At 33.9% G+C, this 19,528-nt stretch overlaps 2 protein-coding genes across 2 annotated transcripts; one reads left to right on the top strand and one right to left on the bottom strand.

The window, feature by feature from the left end:
* The first annotated feature begins 96 nt into the window (after positions 1-96).
* Positions 97-1,815, top strand: LOC143202490 (uncharacterized). Its single transcript, XM_076414067.1, has 5 exons — positions 97-415; positions 472-604; positions 671-895; positions 956-1,080; positions 1,406-1,815. The coding sequence occupies exons 1-5, from the start codon at positions 224-226 to the stop codon at positions 1,613-1,615; spliced, it is 885 nt and encodes a 294-aa protein (XP_076270182.1). The 5' UTR covers positions 97-223; the 3' UTR covers positions 1,616-1,815.
* On the bottom strand, positions 1,659-13,669 carry LOC143202484 (venom carboxylesterase-6). Its single transcript, XM_076414055.1, has 10 exons — positions 13,406-13,669; positions 8,363-8,506; positions 8,037-8,184; positions 6,755-6,949; positions 4,962-5,158; positions 4,738-4,903; positions 4,495-4,673; positions 3,279-3,429; positions 2,003-2,138; positions 1,659-1,936 (listed from the first exon to the last, which is right to left on the bottom strand). Exons 1-10 carry the CDS (start codon positions 13,619-13,621, stop codon positions 1,735-1,737), a joined length of 1,734 nt encoding a protein of 577 aa, XP_076270170.1. The 5' UTR covers positions 13,622-13,669; the 3' UTR covers positions 1,659-1,734.
* Between the last annotated feature and the right edge of the window lie 5,859 nt (positions 13,670-19,528).

Here is a 19,528-nt window from a genome sequence, read left to right as displayed (position 1 = left end):
GGTGCATTCTCTTGTTGCAATAACTTTTTTGGAATAGAACAATTCAAGATATATCAAAATAAATATTAATCCGTTTTTTTAACTTTGTTTATTGAATTTATCTTTTAATTGAAATTGGAACTACTTATTTGACCTAATTTTCTTGATTTTCATCTCAATCCAACGACGCATGTCAGTCATACATCAGCAGAAAATTATCTTGACGTTTCTCATCCGGTAAATTATGAGTCGACGCCTTCGCATCGAGGAGGAGAAAGCCAAACAGCTCAAGGACGAGTTGCAGGAGGAAGAGGACAAGATCAAGCTGCAGCAGGAGCGGATATTCGGCCCCTTGGTCTGGAGGAGGCTACAGAACGGCATCAAAATACAGGATCTCCAGGAATTATACTTCGAGAAGGCGATAGATCTCGTCTTGGTACGACCCTCGCGACTCGCGTTCACGTTATTGATTTCTTGTGGTCAACTTTTCAGAGCGCTTTCGTTCAAGAGGATGTATTGTTCCGAAATACCAAATTCAAGGATGATTCAGCATCAATAAAGTCCTTTACATCCAGGTTGATTTATAAGCTGAATGATCGAGCTTCAATAATCGCCATCGATGACGGTAGGTTGGTTTTATCTTGTTCTTTTTGGTGGTAGAAGAATCTTACTTATCCATAACAAATCACAGATAATGATGGCTTCGTCGCAGGAGTACTGATACTGAACCCGGTGCAGAAATGCGACTTTGGACGGGTCTATAGCAGGACCATGCTGGTGGAAGGTGAAGCGTATCGCGGCATCACGGATTTCATGAATTACATCAACAGGAAAGTGGATGTGTTCCAGCAGTGCAACTGTGATATATATCTGCGGTACTATTTGTTGTGCATCCATCCAGAATACAGAGGACGAAGTACCTTACATAATTTACACTGATTTGAATTGTCATGAAATAATGAATGCGAAATTGTAGGACTGGGATATCAAATGATGATGGTTGGTTTGGATATAGCGAGGCATCTCAATATACCAATTGCCATGGGTGTTTTCAACAGTTATAGTCTTCAGAAACTCGCAAGAAAAATTGGAATTGATCAAGTAAACACTTACATCAGCTTTTATTTAGTCCCAGTTTCTCACTTATTAGTCTGACAGAATGTGTTTACCCTTTTTACTTTATCGAGCGCATAACTTGTTTATATTATCGAGCATCCAATTTCATGCTATGGTACGATTTTTCGAATACATTAGCGCGGTGTTCACATTATCGAGTGATTAAAATAAATGGATAAAAATAAGCTATTTACAGTACATGACAAAAAGGTGACTTGGTTTTTTTTAAATTGTTAATAATTTTAATCAAATTTCAACCGAATTTCATTGAACTCAGAAACATTTAAAAATTATTTCTATGCATCCCCAGACGTTATTCGAGTACCAATATGTGAAATGGGCAGACCGTAACGGCGGCCTGGTATTCTGCGACCCAGGGGCCGGGAATTATACCTGCAACGTGATGGTGGGCGTCGTTCCACCCCCTCCCGAACCGGAAGCACCCCCCGAACCCGAAAAGAAGGAACCCAAAGGAAAGAGCACGCGGGCCGATAAGAAGAAAGCTAAATCGAAGAAGTGAATCCGTATATTGATAAAATGGCGAAGGATCCGTGAAATAAAAATATGTTTTTTAAGTTTATCATTTTATTATCAACAACTTAAACTACTTTCAAATATATACAGACTAATCTAAAATACTTATAACTCGTCTTTGACGAAGGAAGTCGAGTGGTGATCTCGATGGTACCATTCTAGATTCCTCCAGAACTGTGCTCTCTCCAGGAACAGGCCTTTCCTCATGCCCGGAGACGTGGCATCGATATGGAAGTACTCCATATCGTCGGTTTCCACCGGAAGCCATTTTTCCGGAACAACACTGGAGAGTTTGGGAGTGGGATTTCTGTGAAACACGAATGATAGATAATGGTGAGTATAAAAACGAAACAATAACGAAATATGATATTACCCAGTGTAGGCGAAATTGGCAAACAAAGTGGTAAAAATTTTGGCCACTCTTTTATCAGATTCGGTGGGGGTTCTTTCAGGAAATAAGCCATCTCCAACAGGGAAAAGATATTGCAGATCATCAGCATGGCAAACACCTAAAGAAGAAAAAAAAACAACTTGAAAACAATATTGTTTTATTTATATTAAATTACACTTTTCTTCAAAATATTATTAATTTTACTATATTTAATTTTACTAATTTTAATAATATAAAACAAGCATAATTAAAAGGTACAGAAAACGCATTACATTATTATATCAGCCCCAACCCATATACTATTGAGCATTTCGAACATTCTTCATCAAAATTTCAATGAGATATTCGATTGTATTTTTAAGAATTGGTCGTTGAATTTTATGGTTTGTTTTAAAAGTCGTCTTTTTCAATTTAAGGAATGTTTATCTCATCTTGATCGACTAACTTATTGCATATTACGTGCATTCTCGTTGAGAATGCACGTAAAGAGAACTGAATAGTATCAGTAATCGTCAAACCTCTACTTATCACAATTTCACCAATCACTATGATGGCATGCTGGTTATAGCTCGGTTTATTATTACGCTATCATGTTCAGCTACCTAACATGAATGAAGCTTAGCAATCTGGACCATATTTCTGTGATTTTATTGATGCTTGTTGACCACGCATTTTTTTGGACATTAATGATTTGTTAATTGGTCTATCTTGTTCATATATATGCAATATATATGTAAATCTTGCTCGAAGCAAGGATAAACTTGCAAATCTACATTAATCATAATTTCAATAACTAATTCCAGTGAAAATAGGCATTGTAGCCCATCAGGACAATGCTCAACCATCATTTGATTAGGTCTCTGAAGGAGGCTCTTGATGTAAAACAGCCTTTTCAAGATTCTTATGAAAGTCACTTGGTTCCATTTTACGCCCAAATATCTCAGGAGCTCTACTAGAGAGGGAATTATGATTTTATCAGAAAAATGACGAGAGGTCATCTGACTGACTAAACAAAAACAATGAATATCATCTATGATTATCTTTGGAAAACATGAAGAAAACCTAAATTATTTTAAAGATTTTCAAGCAATAACTATTATTAGTCATATCTTTCGTAATCAGTAGAAAACTTGGTTAACAAGTGATGTTACATCCCCTAGTATCGCCCAGACCTGGTGTCATCCGATCAAAAATGATTCCCAATGAACAAAAATTGCTTAAAGAATAATAATAGCCATCCAAGGCTGTCAATACTAACCGTAATCTTCTTCTCCACCTCCAAAAATTTCCGTGAAGCTCGCGGATCCCCTGTGACTGAATAGATAATAATAGACGGGATGTTGGGTATGGTTCTTGTGGAGCCTGACGGCTTCATCGGCACAGTTGAGAAACCAACCGTCCGTGTACATCTGAAAAACATTAGTCGGTACTTAATTTGTTGTTTTTTTACCGCCTTAAACGTTAATCGATTGCGGTTAGGCATTTCTCATATTGTAGTTACATAATAAATCGCACTGTTTATTAATAAAAAATCCACGTTATGGTGTTGGGCTTTTGGCCTTGATCATTTACATCTTAAACAATCTATCCTTTCATAAGACAAAACTGCGATAATATATTACAGTTTTCGTTACTTTTTGGAGGATGTTATTTCGGAAAAACTTTCGGTACTTTATTATACTCGTATGCTCTATTATATTTACCCGCAGATATTTTGAACCCTTCATAAGATAATCACTGAATTGGCCTAAGTTAAATATGCTTTAAAGTTTCTTTTCCAACAATTTTCTCTCTAACTTATTGATTGAAGAAATGAGTTACGACGTTAGAATTGATGTATTTTATTGATATACTGTAGTTATTTACAACAATTTTATCATGAAGAAACGACGAAAAGGTTACTGAATGCTTGATGTTAACAAAGAAGTGGGTTACTTCGTTTACTGAAATTAGGATCACTAAAAATGACAATGAAGAAGAAAATATGCAAATTGAACCTAATAATATAAAAATGCTTTATTTGTGAATATTTCTTGAACTGATTTAACATTGAAAAGAAAGCTGCAGCTCAAAATCGAAAATAATATAACATGTTTACAACGAAAGCTCGTACCTTAGTTTAGGTAAATTGATTTTTCTTTAAAATTGTGGAAAGTAACAAGTTTAAGTGGTATCAACAGAAGTTTAAACTGTTCTGTTATACACAGAGGTTTTTAAGAGATTGAAATTTAACTTCATATATTTTTGACTGATTATTTTATGTTTTATATAACACCTAATAATTTTGTCAATAACAAGTTGATTTTATCAAAACGCTTCGAGTTTTTTTTAACTCTTGAAACCCTCATATGAATGTAAGTTTGCAAAATTAGTTAATTACTTGGAGTGACAAACAGACACTCTGGCCAATAATGTTCGAAGCTATTCATACAGTACGCTCTTCATACCGCAAATACAACACATCTTAAACTTACATTCACAACTTCTTGTTTCTTGGACCAATCAATGGGATTATTATCAAAATAAAACTTCTTGATCTGCTTGGTGATTTTACTGATGTTCTTTGCGGTCTTGTCGTACATCAAGCTGATAGGCGCCAATCTCTCGAAATGGACGTTAATTTCCTCCAACAGATGATTGTTGTTCATTATTCCTGTTATCAGAAAAAATAAATCAATTTACCTGAACCAGACCGGTATATTTTCGATCGCACTCACCGGCACCTCTTAGAGCACCATCCTCACTGGTAATACCGATGATCAATGGGACAGGGGCACTTTTTCCTTCTCGGACCACATCTATGGGATGCTGAGTGAGGAAGGCTCCTTCCACGTCGGGCTCTACGGTCGGTTTGAATGGAATCATTGGGTCGAAATCCCACTCCTACATCGAAATAGTGCTTATCAGCCACGCTCCGTGGAAGATACCGAGAAAAACTCACCATAAAAACCACGTCTCTTTTAACTATATCGTTGGCATCGTGTTTTCTTAGACATTCAACCATCTGATTGGTATCACCAACCGGACAATCTAGAGACTCGGCCAGCTTCTTGGAGTTTTGGACGTTTTCGTTTTTGGGGGCTGTCGCCCAGACGCACAAGGATGTCCCACTCAAAGCAATCACTCGATGGAAGAGGCCTGTTTTAATTTAAGAAAATCCATGAATAAGTCCGCTTCTTGTAATTTACAAACTGTTCAATATGAAGAAATTTGAGACTAAGTCTTATTAAATATTTTTAAATAACAGATCAATTGAAAAGTCCCCGCCCTACCATAGTAAAACATATTTTTTTAGCAAAATTAGTTTTTTTAACATAATTCCCTTCAAGGGTGATACACTGATTATACGATTTGTCCTTTGCTTCAAAATAGGCCTCAGTTTCGGCGATCACCTCTTCATTCGATGAAAATTTCCTCCCAGCGAGCATTCTTTTGAGATCTGAGAACAGAAAATAGTCGCTGGGGGCCAGATCTGGAGAATAAGGTGGATGAGGAAATAATTCGAAACTCAATTCATGGATTTTTGCCGTTTTCATCTTGTTCAATCGTTTTCACTGACTTGTGACACGATGTATTGTCTCGGTGTAGGCATTTTCTTTTTCTTCAAATGCAGCGATTTTTCGGCGATTTCGTCCTTCAAACGGTCCAATAACGCTATGTAATAATCGCTGTTGACAGTCCTTCTTTTTTTCAGGTAGTCAATGAAAATTACTGTAATCCATGTGTATCCCAAAATCCGGATGTCATAACCTTGCCAGTCGACTATTGCGTTTTCCCACGCTTTGGAACCACTTCATCGTGTGCAGTCCATTCGGACGACTATCTATTGGACCTCGGACTGAAATGATGAAGCCATGTTTCATCCATTGTCACATATCGACGAAAAAACTCGGGTTTATTACGCTTGGTCATCTTCAAACACTGCTCCGAATCATCAACTCGTCGTTGTTCTTGGTGAAAAGTCAACTCGCGCGGCAGCCACTTTGCACACAGATTTCTCATACCCAAATGTTCGTTAATGATTTGATGTACACGTTCAGTTGATATCCTTAGAGTATCTGTTTTATCATTCAATTTCAATTTACGCTCATTCAAAATCATTTTGTGGATTTTTTAATGTTCTCTTCGGTAAGAACCTCTTTGGGGCGCCCAATACGTTCACCTCCTTCGTTGCTCATTTCACCACGTTTAAACTTAGCATACCAATGCTTGATGGTTGATTTTCCTGGGGCAGTGTCCGAAAACTCGCCATCAAGCCAAGTTTTTGCTTCAACTGTATTTTTTCCCTTCAAAAAACAAATTTTATCAAGACGCGAAATTCCTTTTCATTCATTTTTTTCACAATAACAAAAGTTGCTTCACTCACTATAATTCACAAACTAATGATCCGACAGCTGTCAAATTTATACACGCATCTTTTGAGGGTTAGGGCTAACTAAAAAACTGTCAGGTTGGGGACCTTTCCATTGACCTGTTACAGATGGTAAGACCTCTCTTTCGATCATTGATGCAGAACTTAGCCGACCAGGTCTTCTCGTCTATTGAAAAAGTAAAGAACTTGATTGTTTATTTAACGTGAAATTCTTTGAATATAACTGTATCCAGGTTCCAGTGTTTCTAACAGGTCAGATTACATTTTAATTTGGAATAAATGATTAATATTATTGGAAAACACTAGTCCCACAACAAGTTCTCTACGTTGTAAAACAAAAAATTGTTTTTATATAATTTTACCTTTGCTCATTGGAGAAACCATATGATAATGAACGCTAGCCCCTCCTGCTGATTCTCCGAAAATAGTGACGCTCTGCGGGTTCCCACCGAAAGCCTTTATGTTCCTCTGAACCCATTTCAGAGCGAGGTTCTGGTCCTTCAAGCCGTTGTTGCCGGGAACCACTGAATCACCCGTGCTGAGAAAACCCAGGGCACCTTTAAAATTCAACGACAGCTTGTTATATGCTAATGTAAACGGTGAGTTTAGTTTTTCTGTTAATTCATTATGCGTGTAGTTTTGTGGAAAACATATAAAACCTACATTACCGCAAAGTATTTTTTCTACGAGTAATTTTGTTATGATTCATAAAAAATACGTTCATAAACAACTGTATGTTACATTAATGCTATTCAGATGTTAGTCTGAAGTCTACTGTCTATGACATGGGTTTAGTTATAACACGTTTCTTGGTATAATTATTAGCATTGTTTATAATTTACTTTAAATTTATTTGAAATATTACTTATAATTGATAAAAAATAGTAATCCACGTCCATTAAATGTTCAACCAATGGAAAGAACAATGTGTTGGCAATATTTAAATTTAAAGGCCAAGGTAACAAGAATATTAATTGATTGAATATTAGAGAAAATTTTGACACCAAATGAGCCCTGAGGGTTTGGATGATTTAGATTGCTACGGAAATCATTTTAAATAAACATAAAACCTTATTCTATATTTGAAGACTTTCCAAGGCTATAAAAACTTTAATAAATTAAGAGGGCTAAACTATCACTGAGACTATAAAAGTCTATAAAAATGACAAATTATTATAATTTCTCAGTTGTTCAATACGAAAGATTTTGAGACTGAGTCAAATTTTTTTGAAATACAGATGGTATGACCTGTCGTTCGATCACTGAACCAAAATGGTAGCGGGACTTTTGCCTCACGTTGTATGATAACAAAACTGTTACATTTTATCAAAATATGTCATTTTAAATATGTTTAATGTAATTTCTATGTCCAATAAAAAGGTTAATTTATTTTCTTTTCATAGTTTAAAAGCATTCAGCCAAGTTACTTTATAGTTACGATTAAAACAAGTATTAACAGTAACGTTAATATAAAGTCTTTTGTGAACAATCATATAATGGTGTATGTTGGTAAAAGGATGTTTTCCACTTATAAATTATAGTTATTTATGAGTAATGAAAGTGATGGTATGAGATATCCAATGATATTTGCATGTTTAACTATATTTCTATATATTTTTTCTCCTATTTATTTATCTGTATTACCTAATCGGTAGTTAGTCACCACCAAGACCACATCTCTGTCCAAGAGTATATCAGGTCCATACCATAAATTATTTCCACCACCACATAACCAGCCTCCTCCGTGGAAGAACACCATCACTGGCAACAAACGTGACGAGTCAGACGGAAGCTACAAACAAAACCTTCACTATTAATGATTCTCCGTTTCAATCTATTTTTTGTTAATTAAAATCGACAAGTTTGATAAATTGGTCAAGGTTAATTTATGGAATTAATGATGCAGAAAACCATTCGAAATTTTACCACAAAAAAAGAACAATAAGGAAGTAATATAATGAGGAACTGACCTGCGGACTGTAAACGTTCAAGTAAAGACAGTCTTCGTTGCCTTCGAAGATCTCCGATCTTCTATAGATGTCGCGCTGGGGACAAATTGCATGTACCTGGGTAGCGTTTAATGTTCCTTCCCATTTACCATAGGGTATTGGAGCCTAAAACATATTTTATTACACTTCTTGTGAGCTCTGTAACCTGCTTATTGAGTATGAAGATCTTGTTATGATTCCACAGAGTTGCAATGAAATCATTCTCAAAAAATATTATGAATGTGCCAAATCTATATCTACTTTACATCATAGGTAGAATAAATGTGAGTTACAGTCTATTTATCAATATACTCAGTTTATTTTAAGTCCAAGTCTTTGAGAAAGTTTGTTAAACAATTTCGAATTTCGTTAAAGATTTCTTATGACCGATATAAAAAAATCTCTTTATTTTAAGAAACATTTTAAAAAATCGAGCATTGACATTTTTAATATCGTAAATATTCCATCTATGCTAGTGCAATTTCTATTTTAGGCAGTATAGCACAAGCGCGTTATATTACTGAAACAAATGTCACTAGGACTATTATGTTGTATATGAAAAAGAACATGATTTTGCTATTTCAATGAACTTATTTAAGAAAATGAAAGTATGAATACATAATAGCAACATATAGCTGGTTCTGTGCAAGATGCAATGCAATTGTAGTGTAGTGCGCGCTAAGTTTTTCTAAATTAAATTGTTTTAACTAGGATTGTTCCCTTTTTCTGTAATTTTTAAGAAGTTTATTTTTGTATTATTGTTATAATGTAATATAGATAAAAATCTACTTAATTATTCAACTGAAATAAATCAGGATTTCTAGTTTTTTTTTCGTTCCTCTAGCATTCCATGAACTTTTAGTGACTTTTTTCGGACAATTTAACATCTTTCAAGATCACGTCACGTAATGTTAAATTAATGTCTTAAAATGTTGTCATTTGTGGTTATATTCGGTCAAAGGGATACCATGAATTGATTATTTTAAAGGATGACCAAGATGGCACTGGAAAGCACTTATCGCAGGAAAGCGTCATTTAACCATTACGGGGCTCCCTGTTTCAGCTCATGTCAAGTTCATCGCGATAAAAGCATTAAACAAATAATTTGTCTTTGCTGGAAATGCTACAAAACTGGCTTCTTCATATCAAGAACGAACGTATATATGAAAGCCATTGAGATGCGGTGAAGGATTGACCTCGGTCTGATCAGCCATTAGCGTTATTCTTGGTGTAAGGTCGGACTTGTTGCCACGGCAACGCATCATCTCGCAACGCTACTATTATGAACGATTTTTGAAGAAAAACTCAATAAATATCACGGAACAACTATTGAGTGCCACATAGATTGACAGCTGCCGGATTATTAATTCGTGAATTATAGCATTTTGAGTGAAGCAACTTTTGTTATTGTAAAAAAAATGGATAAAAAGGAATTTCGCATGGTGATAAAATATTGCTTCTTAAAGGGAAAAACTACAGTGGAAGCAAACACTTGGCTTGACACCGAGTTTCCGGATACTGCCCCAGTAAAATCGACCATCAAGGATTGGTATCCTAAGTTTAGACGTGATGAAATAAACACCGAAAACGGTGAACACTGTGGACACCCAAAAGAGGTTGTTACCAAAGAGAAAATTTAAAGAATCCACAAAATGATTTTGAATGACTGTAAACTGAAATTGTATAAAATATTGTACAATCTAAATATATCAATTTAACGTGCACGTCATATCATTCACGAATATTTGGGTATGAGAAAGCACTGTGCAATGTGGGTGCCACGCGAGTTCACTTTTGACGAAAAACAACGACGAGTTGATGATTCAAAGCAGCATTTTGCAGATAATCAAGCGTAATAAACCCAATTTTTTGCGTCGATATGTGACAATGGATGAAACATGGCTCCATCATTTCACTCCGAAGTCCAGTCAATGCAATTGTGGCCAAAGGAAATATTCATTCTTTATTTTGAACCGGTGCAGTACATATCTTTCTTCACAATTGCTTTAACTGGACTATTTGTATGAAGATGTATTAAGAAAAAGCTTTCCACCAAGGATCCAGAAATAATTAATACCTTTAGAGCTAAAATCTTTAGAAACTATAACATGCAATCAACAATGAACTGTAAAAACTGAGCTACTGTCCAGGAAAGTGCGTAGATAATTATCGACGGAATCAAATTAAATAGTACAACACATGAAATTGATTTTATTTATTTATTTATTAAGTCTAACTCTTAATAAAACTTAATAATAAAGCATCTGAAATAATTAATAACATCATTTGTATACGTTTGGTTGTTACGATCTTTTGTTTTACGCAATCTCTGGTTAGGAATTGCGATATTTCCAATCGATCTCCATTGAATTGTCATTTGGTTTTGTAAAATTGCAATTCCCAGTATCTGTAACGGTGCAGCTACGTCTTTGTACCACTTAAATAAAGAATTCGATATGAAGGATATTTCCTAGTCGCTTGACGGATTGGTCGGCCAATCTACTGTAAACTGCGATGTGTTTTTCATCATTTTTCAACCGAACGCTAATGGACGTCGCTTTCGACATGGGTAATTTACGGACATTGTGCCTATTAAATTGTTAAAGGCGGTTGCACCACCTTTTGGTCCAGATTATCTCGTTTCTTTTTAGAAGTAACAAGGTTCTCCGCGTCATTGTTTATTCATATTATTGCTAAAAGATAATTAAATAGTTGTTAGGTGTTTTCAATAAACAGATTCTTTTTAATAACATTAATTAAAATGCATACATAATTTTTTTCAATTTTCTACTATTATTCTCGTAAAAATTAAATAAAAATACAACTGTTAATAAACATGCATATACATATGTTGTAATAGAAAAAAAAACAATTTGAAATAGTTGAAATATAGTTTTTAAAAGTAAAAGAAAAAGTAGTTAGATTAAAATAAAACATTCATCAAGAACTGCAGCGTATGTATGATATTTAATGTCGTTTAGATGGCAGCCTGGAGGACATCCTGACGATAAAAAGTATACTTTAAATGTTAATTTGCATTTAAATTATATGTTAAAGCTCTTAAAGTTACAATATTTGTACAACACAGCCTTTTGTATATTCATTTTTGAAAGCAAAAGTGAATTGTTTGTTTTAGTATATGTCAAAGACTCCATTTTACCAACTAGCATTTACTTGGACTGAGCCTGTCACTTAACATGGGCTCCGAACCACGGTCCTCGGCATTAAGCCTACAGGCTGCCAAGTGATCCACTTGAAGATCATCCCAGAAGACATCCGGTCTTACCCAGCCTGGTTATTGGCGTGACTAAGATCATTTGCCTTATCGCATTGTGCACTTTTACCTTAGAGTCATTTTATTTTCGTATTTTCCAAACTTGGGTCTTTAAGGATATACCCTTAAGAGGATTAATCATAATTTAAATTGTTTTCGGACATAACTACCGATCTAAAATCGGAGGTATCTAAAACTGCATTTGAAATTAGGTTTGAGCCCCTTGTTCTACATATTCGTCTATCTAACAAAGTTAAACTCTAACAAAATTTTGATTCTTTCTATTTTTTAAAAATTCGGATATTCCAAAAAATATACAGCCGCAATTTGATGAAAAACAGTCTAACTTTTGTATTTTGTAGGATACCAGCGCTATCTAGATTAAGAATTTTCGTTTTTTGGATTCCCACATTTTTTCATTTGTTCGCTGTATTCTTTTATGTATTCTTTAGACATTAATAAATGTCCAGTTAAAAAGTGGATCCTATATCCTGATGGTATGGCTCTAGGGATGGTAAATTAGGTGTCAAGGAAACAAGGAAACCTAGTAGAAAAAATTAGTCGAAGTTCAAACCGAACTAAATGATCATAGTAGATCGACATAACTTGAAATTGATAGGTAGATATCTGAAGGATGTTCTAGAAGGTGAAATTTGTATGCTTAATATCCTAACGTAGGGGACTCCAAACCACGGTCCTCGGTATTAAACCTGCCGACTGCCGAGAGACCAAATTAGAAATTATGCCAGAGGATCATTTTCTTTGTCGGAATTTACACTCTTTTTTAATGGACAATCACAGATATAAATCTATGACCATGCGACAAGCAGGACTCAAACCCGCGACCATCACGACAGTAGAAGAACCGTCCTGTCGCCTTGACTACTGCACCACCAAGCCAACGAAATTTATAAGTTACTTGAGACAATACTCTGAATATATTGAATTAAATTCTCTTAATAAAGGTTCAAAGTTACAAGAAACCGTCAAAATTAATTTATACATACTACAAGGAGAATATTTGGTTTTAAACTTATTTTTTTATAAATGTGTTTGTTAAATGTCAGTTTTGTTACACTAAAAGTACATAAACATAATAATAACAAAGATATTGTAAATAAAAATATCCTAAAACCGTATAACTTTTTTAGCATAAATAATCTTCACCGATTCCATATTCTTGCTCATTCTGAACTATTTCCAAATTTCCTATTTTCCTGCTTATCCTTTCAATGCCTAGTGCCCAGACGTTGTTATGTATGGGAGCAATGGCTAGGCAGTATTTTTTTCTTAATTTTATGTTTACATTATTCCTGTTTTTATAATTATTTATTACTTAACAGAAAAAATTGACAGCAGACAAATGGAAAATATATTTAAAATTATATATAATTGCTACTTCCCTGAAAATAATATCAAATCTTTAGCTTGTAAACATATTTATGTTGTTCGTTTTTTTTTGTTATAAGAAACGCAGCCCTACCACAGCTGTAACAGCACAAATGTGAGTGAATTGGTGAAGATTATTGTATGCTATAGATTTTTAGTCACGTTTCTTATTTTCAGGCGTAGAAATTTTATTTATGGCTATTATAATTTCACTAAACACCACTTAAAGAAAATCGTTAAAAACCCAAGTAAATATTGGACCATTTTTAACGACCCAAAATTTTAATCTCCCAAATTTACGAACCGGTCTTTTTGTGAAAGCGTGACGCGCGCCCAATTCCACTTTCGACGCGTTCTCTTACCTTAAAACGTAAACCTTGCAGCGGCGGCTTGGCGAAAGGAATGCCCAGGAAACCGAAGATATCCCGGCCCTCGCGCGTCTTCAGCACCTTGCCCCTGAGGGAGCCGTCGGGGGCCCGCACTACCGGACCGACGCGCTCGTCCGGACATTCCGCGCGGGAAATGCCGGAAACACCGATCAACCAGCACCAGGTGAACAACAGCGGATATAGGTACATCTTCCGTCGGCCGCTGATTCTGTCAACGATCAAATTACAGAGCGCGAAAATTGAGATGGTATGCGATTTATATTTGCTGAAGTGGCGATGGGGAGAAGGGGTAGACGGAATTACACTAGAACGGAGAACGATACATTTCTGCGTACGAAAAGATATGCAGCGAATTGTTGCGTTCTAAAAACTAAAGCGTACGTTAATATGCAGTAGAACAGAGGTTTTTTCGCATACACATTACTGGCTTTTGGTCGGGATTTTACGATTTTTAATGAAATCGCATATAGAACAATTTTCCTGGAAAATCATTTGAATAGAGTGTTATTTTGTACTAATATTGTCACCGATAAAAAACCACACGACAAAAGTAAGCAATTTTGTTTAAATTTAAAAAGAACGTGGTACACTTTCCAGGTGTACCGGAAAGTCATTTAGCGGTAAAAATCCCTACATCTCTAACGAATTCTACAGGCAAGAGAGCAAATTGAAATTGAAATCGACTCTCGACTGTTTAGTAAATGACTACTTTTTACTATCGACTGTTTCAGGCGCTATTTTTGGTTCTACTGATTTTACTACTTTTTACCAGTGACTGTTTTAGTCGACTGTTTTCAGTCGCTATTTTCGGTCCGACTGATTTTGTTACTATTTACTATCGACTGTTGCAGTCGTGTTACTTTTAGTTACTATTTATGGTTCTACCACTGTTTCATTCGACTAATTTTTAAAGATTTGGCTCTGTCGTCCTATCCCGCGACCTTGACTAAAATGTACCCGATTTATACTTACATAGATTTATATGTTATATATATAGTTTTATGACTCTTTTGGTAGTTTGCTTGTGAATAATAATATAATGTATATTAATATAGCAGCATTTTGGTACGATATTTTTCAAGATTGTTAATGTAATAGGGTAAAAAGATTAAAATTGTAAATGATAAATAGTAAAATATTTGGGTTTTCATATATAAAGTCATACCTTATCAAAAGCTTGGACCACGTCTCGAAATAAAGCTGAACAAATTTGCACTTGCCCGTGTTTTAGGTAATATGCACATTTTGCCAAGATTATGGAAGTCCTTATATCATAAGAGATCAACGTAAGACAAGCTGTTAGAAAATATACCCACAGTACTTTATCCCAATAACTAAAGTCTACTTCTCTCTAACTGTCGGAACAATAGACGAAACATAACTGGTAGTAAACTAGCTAAATCACTTGCTAATCCCTAGTTAGAATCCTCAAAAAATCAGACAATAGGGAAAATTACGACAATGGGAGCTAAGTCCCTACGAAATAATACATATGAACAATGGAGTGACTTTTTTCTTAGATAAGTTTGTTTAAATTTATATATACTTAGAAAATACGTAAACATTTAATATATAATTTAGTTTCACAAATAAGAATTAGTTAAATAATATAAAATTGTCTGATCTAAAATGAAATAGCGTCGAAAATAAAAAAATTACCGTGCTTCAAAATATATTGACTCGTTTTGACATCTTTGCATCATTATCGTAATCAAAATAGAGACAAAAAGTCTTATAAAAACTATATTACATTATCAATATATAAAGATTATAGTTGCTCCTGAAGCAGAGTCATTCTTTTTTATAATAAATATACTCATGTATTTGTACGTATTATCAAATTGTGACTGCTGAATGTACAGACTACACTAACATTTACCGATATCAATATAATATTTAATGGATGACTTTACAAAAACAAGAGACATAAAGAACCATTAATTGCCTGGGTTCCAAGTGACCAGTTCTGCCTGAGGCCTAGGATCCTCCGACAAAGAATCATACAGGTTAGTTCTGTTTTTATTGTGATTTATTATATGATATGTTGTATTAACAGGAAAATGATTTCTTCTTTATAGCTACGTACATTTTGGCATTAAATTGTGTACGCTTATAACATACTTTAACAATAACATAATAACGAAATGTTATTACTAACTAGGCATATTTACTATTAGAACAAAATTCTAAAAGTTTCAATTAAATTAGGCGGGTACCGAGACTTCGTTGTGGTTAAATAGCGACGAAATTCTCAAGAATCCCAATCATGTCTGTACTTCTGCCACAAACCTCCGATCTACATTCATGTATGAAATACTCTGTTATATAATGTGTCCATTTTACTTCTTTCTGCATTTATAAAGGATAAAAATCTCGGTCACGAGTGACAGTGCCTTCATTTAATGGTACCGATTTGCAACTGGAACTATAATTGAACAGGATGGAAATCCAAAAAATCAATCAAAAGCAATAACACTTGAAATCCCAATATAATCTATATACATACTCATTTTCAAATCCCATTTCTTCTGCTACTCCAAAGACCACAAACAGCAAAAAAGAACCTCATTCCTCAATCTGTACATATTTAATATACTTTAAGTGGTTTCTGTTATAGATATAATAATTATTACATTGGGTTATACACAAGCTTGGCAATGGAGATGGCAAAAAACATTCACAAAGCTAAGAAAGAAGTCATATTACTTATATGTGATAGGAGTTGATCAATCTGACTTATGGACAACCTCTTTGTCACCAGTGTATGATAGGGGATATCCATATGTCTGGCCATAATAGAACCAAGGGCTGAAAAGATTAACCTGAGATCATTTTTTCGCTAAGAATATAATACTTTAAGCAAAATTGAATCCCGCAATGATTCTTATGAAATTAATGGCAATGTGTTATGGACATTTTCCAGATGCTTAAGCGATAGTAATTTCGTAGATACTGAACATTTTTTCCTTTATTTTCTGCAATTATTAGAGTTCTTCTACGTCACAGACAAAACTAACATATTTTCATTATAGGTAAGTATGGTTTTTCTTTCATTTCAAACTTTAATTTACCTTTTTTCAAGGACTAGACGCCTGATTTCATTTTGTTAAAGTTAAAAAACAAGTCAATGTCTGACATTCTTTCCTATACCTATCTCAAATCTAGTTTATGTGTCCTATTCTATATGACGGGTGATTTGTGACATTTCTACAAGAAATATGAGGAGAGAGAGAGAGAGAGAGAGAAATAGTTGATTTGATCCCAAATTTTGAAGCACATTTCTGATCTAGTGCCGGCTTGGTTTGGTTTGCTGTCAAGTTAGTGGTTAAGGCAACAGGACAGTCCACCTGCTATTGCGATAGTACCTAGTTCGAATCCCGCTGGGAGCCATGGTCTTAAATTTATGTTTGTGATTGTTTGACAAGGAAAATGATCCCAGTCCCGCCAGTAACCAGGCTGGGTAAGACAGGATGCCTTCTGGGATGATCTCCAAAGGTGGTCACTCGCCAGTCGGTAGGCTAAATCCCGAGGATTGTGTTTAAACTCCAGTCCAGATAAACCCTCGTTGGTCAAAAGGAGACTTTAAAATATATACAACTTTTTTTTATCTAGAAGTCGCAGAATTTAAAATACGACAAAAGAATTGTAAAGTGTTGGTTTTAATGACTTAAAAAACCGAATATAGCAGCAGAACTTTAGCAGTAATTTTCATTGCCCGTCATAATCAAACTGTCATCAAAATGCTGGACATTATAGCTGAAACTAATTAAGATTGCAATATTTATAGTTCGAGAAAGTTTTAGATACCAAATTATGAATTTATTAACCAACAATCTGATATGATTTCAGTGTTTGACCATATGGTACTCGATGTGGTAATCCTCGTTTTCCAAAAGCGAATTTTAAACGGCAGAACTTGGTATTGGGTCATTGTTTATGCTGTCTGATTTAACTGCATACAATTATCTTCATACTGATGTTCCAATTTGTGATATTCAAGGACGTTAGATATATAACATCAAATTCTAGTTATTTTCCATTATTTCTTAATTTTTGATTTCTGAGGCATCAATACAACCAAAACGAGTTGCTGCTAAATCAAATATTATCGGAATGGTTAAGTAACACTTATAAACATTTTGTTTTTGTCCAACAAAAAGAAAATGATATTTTTGCTCGCTCATTGCCGATGAAAGGAAGTGAATGTTTTTCCAGTATTACTTATTTGTATTATTTTGTTGGTTTTGGTTAACTAGGACCAGTTAGTAAACTGCATAATATTTTAGTGTGACAACTGTTTTTTTTTATTTATTGATTATTAATTAAATATCTTTAAATATTTGAATCAGTGAATACCTTGAAATTTGTTATTTATAATGATGATTATTTATTCACCTCAAAATATATGTGTTTTGAGAGTTTCATCTTTATCCGAGACGTGAAATTTTTTTCCATATTTTCCATATATATAGTCGTGAAAATTTGCGATTTTCTGTCATTTTTAAGGTTTTTGCTTTCATTTCCGTTAAAATAGTCTCAGTTTGATGAAAATTGCAGGAATTATAAAGAATTTTATGCTGAATGGAATGGACACATACAGATTTTTATACAAGCTTTAGTTTTTAAGTTATATAAGGAAAATAATATTTTCAAAAAATCTGCGATTGTCTATTTATGTCACATATCTTGAAAACTATCTATTCTATGGCAATTTAACATGGACTTACGTTTATTTTACCTCAAAATACATGCGTTTTGAGAGTTTCATCTTTATCCGAGACGTCAAATTTTTTTCCATATTTTCCATATATATAGTCGTGAAAATTTGCGATTTTCTGTCGTTTTTGAGGTTTTTGCTTTCATTTCCGTTAAAATAGTCTCAGAGTGATGAAAATTGCAGGGATTATAAAGAATTTTATGCTGAATCGAATGGACCCATACAGATTTTTGTACAAGCTTTAGTTTTTAAGTTATATAAGGAAAATAATATTTTCAAAAAATCTGCGATTGTCTATTTATGTCACATATCTTGAAAACTATCTATTCTATGGCAATTTAACATGGATTTTCGTTTATTTCACCTCAAAATACATGCGTTTTGAGAGTTTCATCTTTATCCGAGACGTCAAATTTTTTTCCATATTTTCCATATATATAGTCGTGAAAATTTGCGATTTTCTGTCATTTTTGAGGTTTTTGCTTTCATTTCCGTTAAAATAGTCTCAGATTGATGAAAATTGCAGGAATTATAAAGAATTTTATGCTGAATGGAATGGACACATACAGATTTTTGTACAAGCTTTAGTTTTTAAGTTATATAAGGAAAATAATATTTTCAAAAAATCTGCGATTGTCTATTTATGTCACATATCTTAAAAACTATCTATTCTATGACAATTTAACATGGATTTTCGTTTATTTCACCTCAAAATACATGCGTTTTGAGAGTTTCATCTTTATCCGAGACGTCAAATTTTTTTCCATATTTTCCATATATATAGTCGTGAAAATTTGCGATTTTCTGTCATTTTTGAGGTTTTTGCTTTCATTTCCGTTAAAATAGTCTCAGATTGATGAAAATTGCAGGAATTATAAAGAATTTTATGCTGAATGGAATGGACACATACAGATTTTTGTACAAGCTTTAGTTTTTAAGTTATATAAGGAAAATAATATTTTCAAAAAATCTGCGATTGTCTATTTATGTCACATATCTTAAAAACTATCTATTCTATGACAATTTAACATGGATTTTCGTTTATTTCACCTCAAAATACATGCGTTTTGAGAGTTTCATCTTTATCCGAGATGTCAAATTTTTTTCCATATTTTCCATATATATAGTCGTGAAAATTTGCGATTTTCTGTCATTTTTGAGGTTTTTGCTTTCATTTCCGTTAAAATAGTCTCAGATTGATGAAAATTGCAGGAATTATAAAGAATTTTATGCTGAATGGAATGGACCCATACAGATTTTTGTACAAGCTTTAGTTTTTAAGTTATATAAGGAAAATAATATTTTCAAAAAATCTGCGATTGTCTATTTATGTCACATATCTTAAAAACTATCTATTCTATGACAATTTAACATGGATT

This window comes from Rhynchophorus ferrugineus, unplaced genomic scaffold, assembly GCF_030347505.1.
Source record: "Rhynchophorus ferrugineus isolate W39M unplaced genomic scaffold, kcgeb_rfMv2 rfM9, whole genome shotgun sequence".
Taxonomy (NCBI): domain Eukaryota; kingdom Metazoa; phylum Arthropoda; class Insecta; order Coleoptera; family Curculionidae; genus Rhynchophorus; species Rhynchophorus ferrugineus.
Note: the sequence above shows the minus strand (reverse complement) of the source record. Positions and strands in the feature narration are given on the sequence as shown.

Bases quoted from the DNA above. Each gene is read 5' to 3' on its own strand.
- LOC143202484 (XM_076414055.1), bottom strand. From the start codon at position 13,621: ATGTACCTATATCCGCTGTTGTTCACCTGGTGCTGGTTGATCGGTGTT. The intron at 8,507-13,405 runs GTAAGAGAACGC...AATATGTTTTAG, and splicing joins TGCAAGGTTTACGTTTTAAG to GCTCCAATACCCTATGGTAA. The intron at 4,674-4,737 runs GTGAGTGCGATC...TTCTGATAACAG, and splicing joins TGGTGCTCTAAGAGGTGCCG to GAATAATGAACAACAATCAT.
- LOC143202490 (XM_076414067.1), top strand. From the start codon at position 224: ATGAGTCGACGCCTTCGCATCGAGGAGGAGAAAGCCAAACAGCTCAAG. The intron at 416-471 runs GTACGACCCTCG...TCAACTTTTCAG, and splicing joins AGGCGATAGATCTCGTCTTG to AGCGCTTTCGTTCAAGAGGA. The intron at 1,081-1,405 runs GTAAACACTTAC...ATGCATCCCCAG, and splicing joins GAAAAATTGGAATTGATCAA to ACGTTATTCGAGTACCAATA.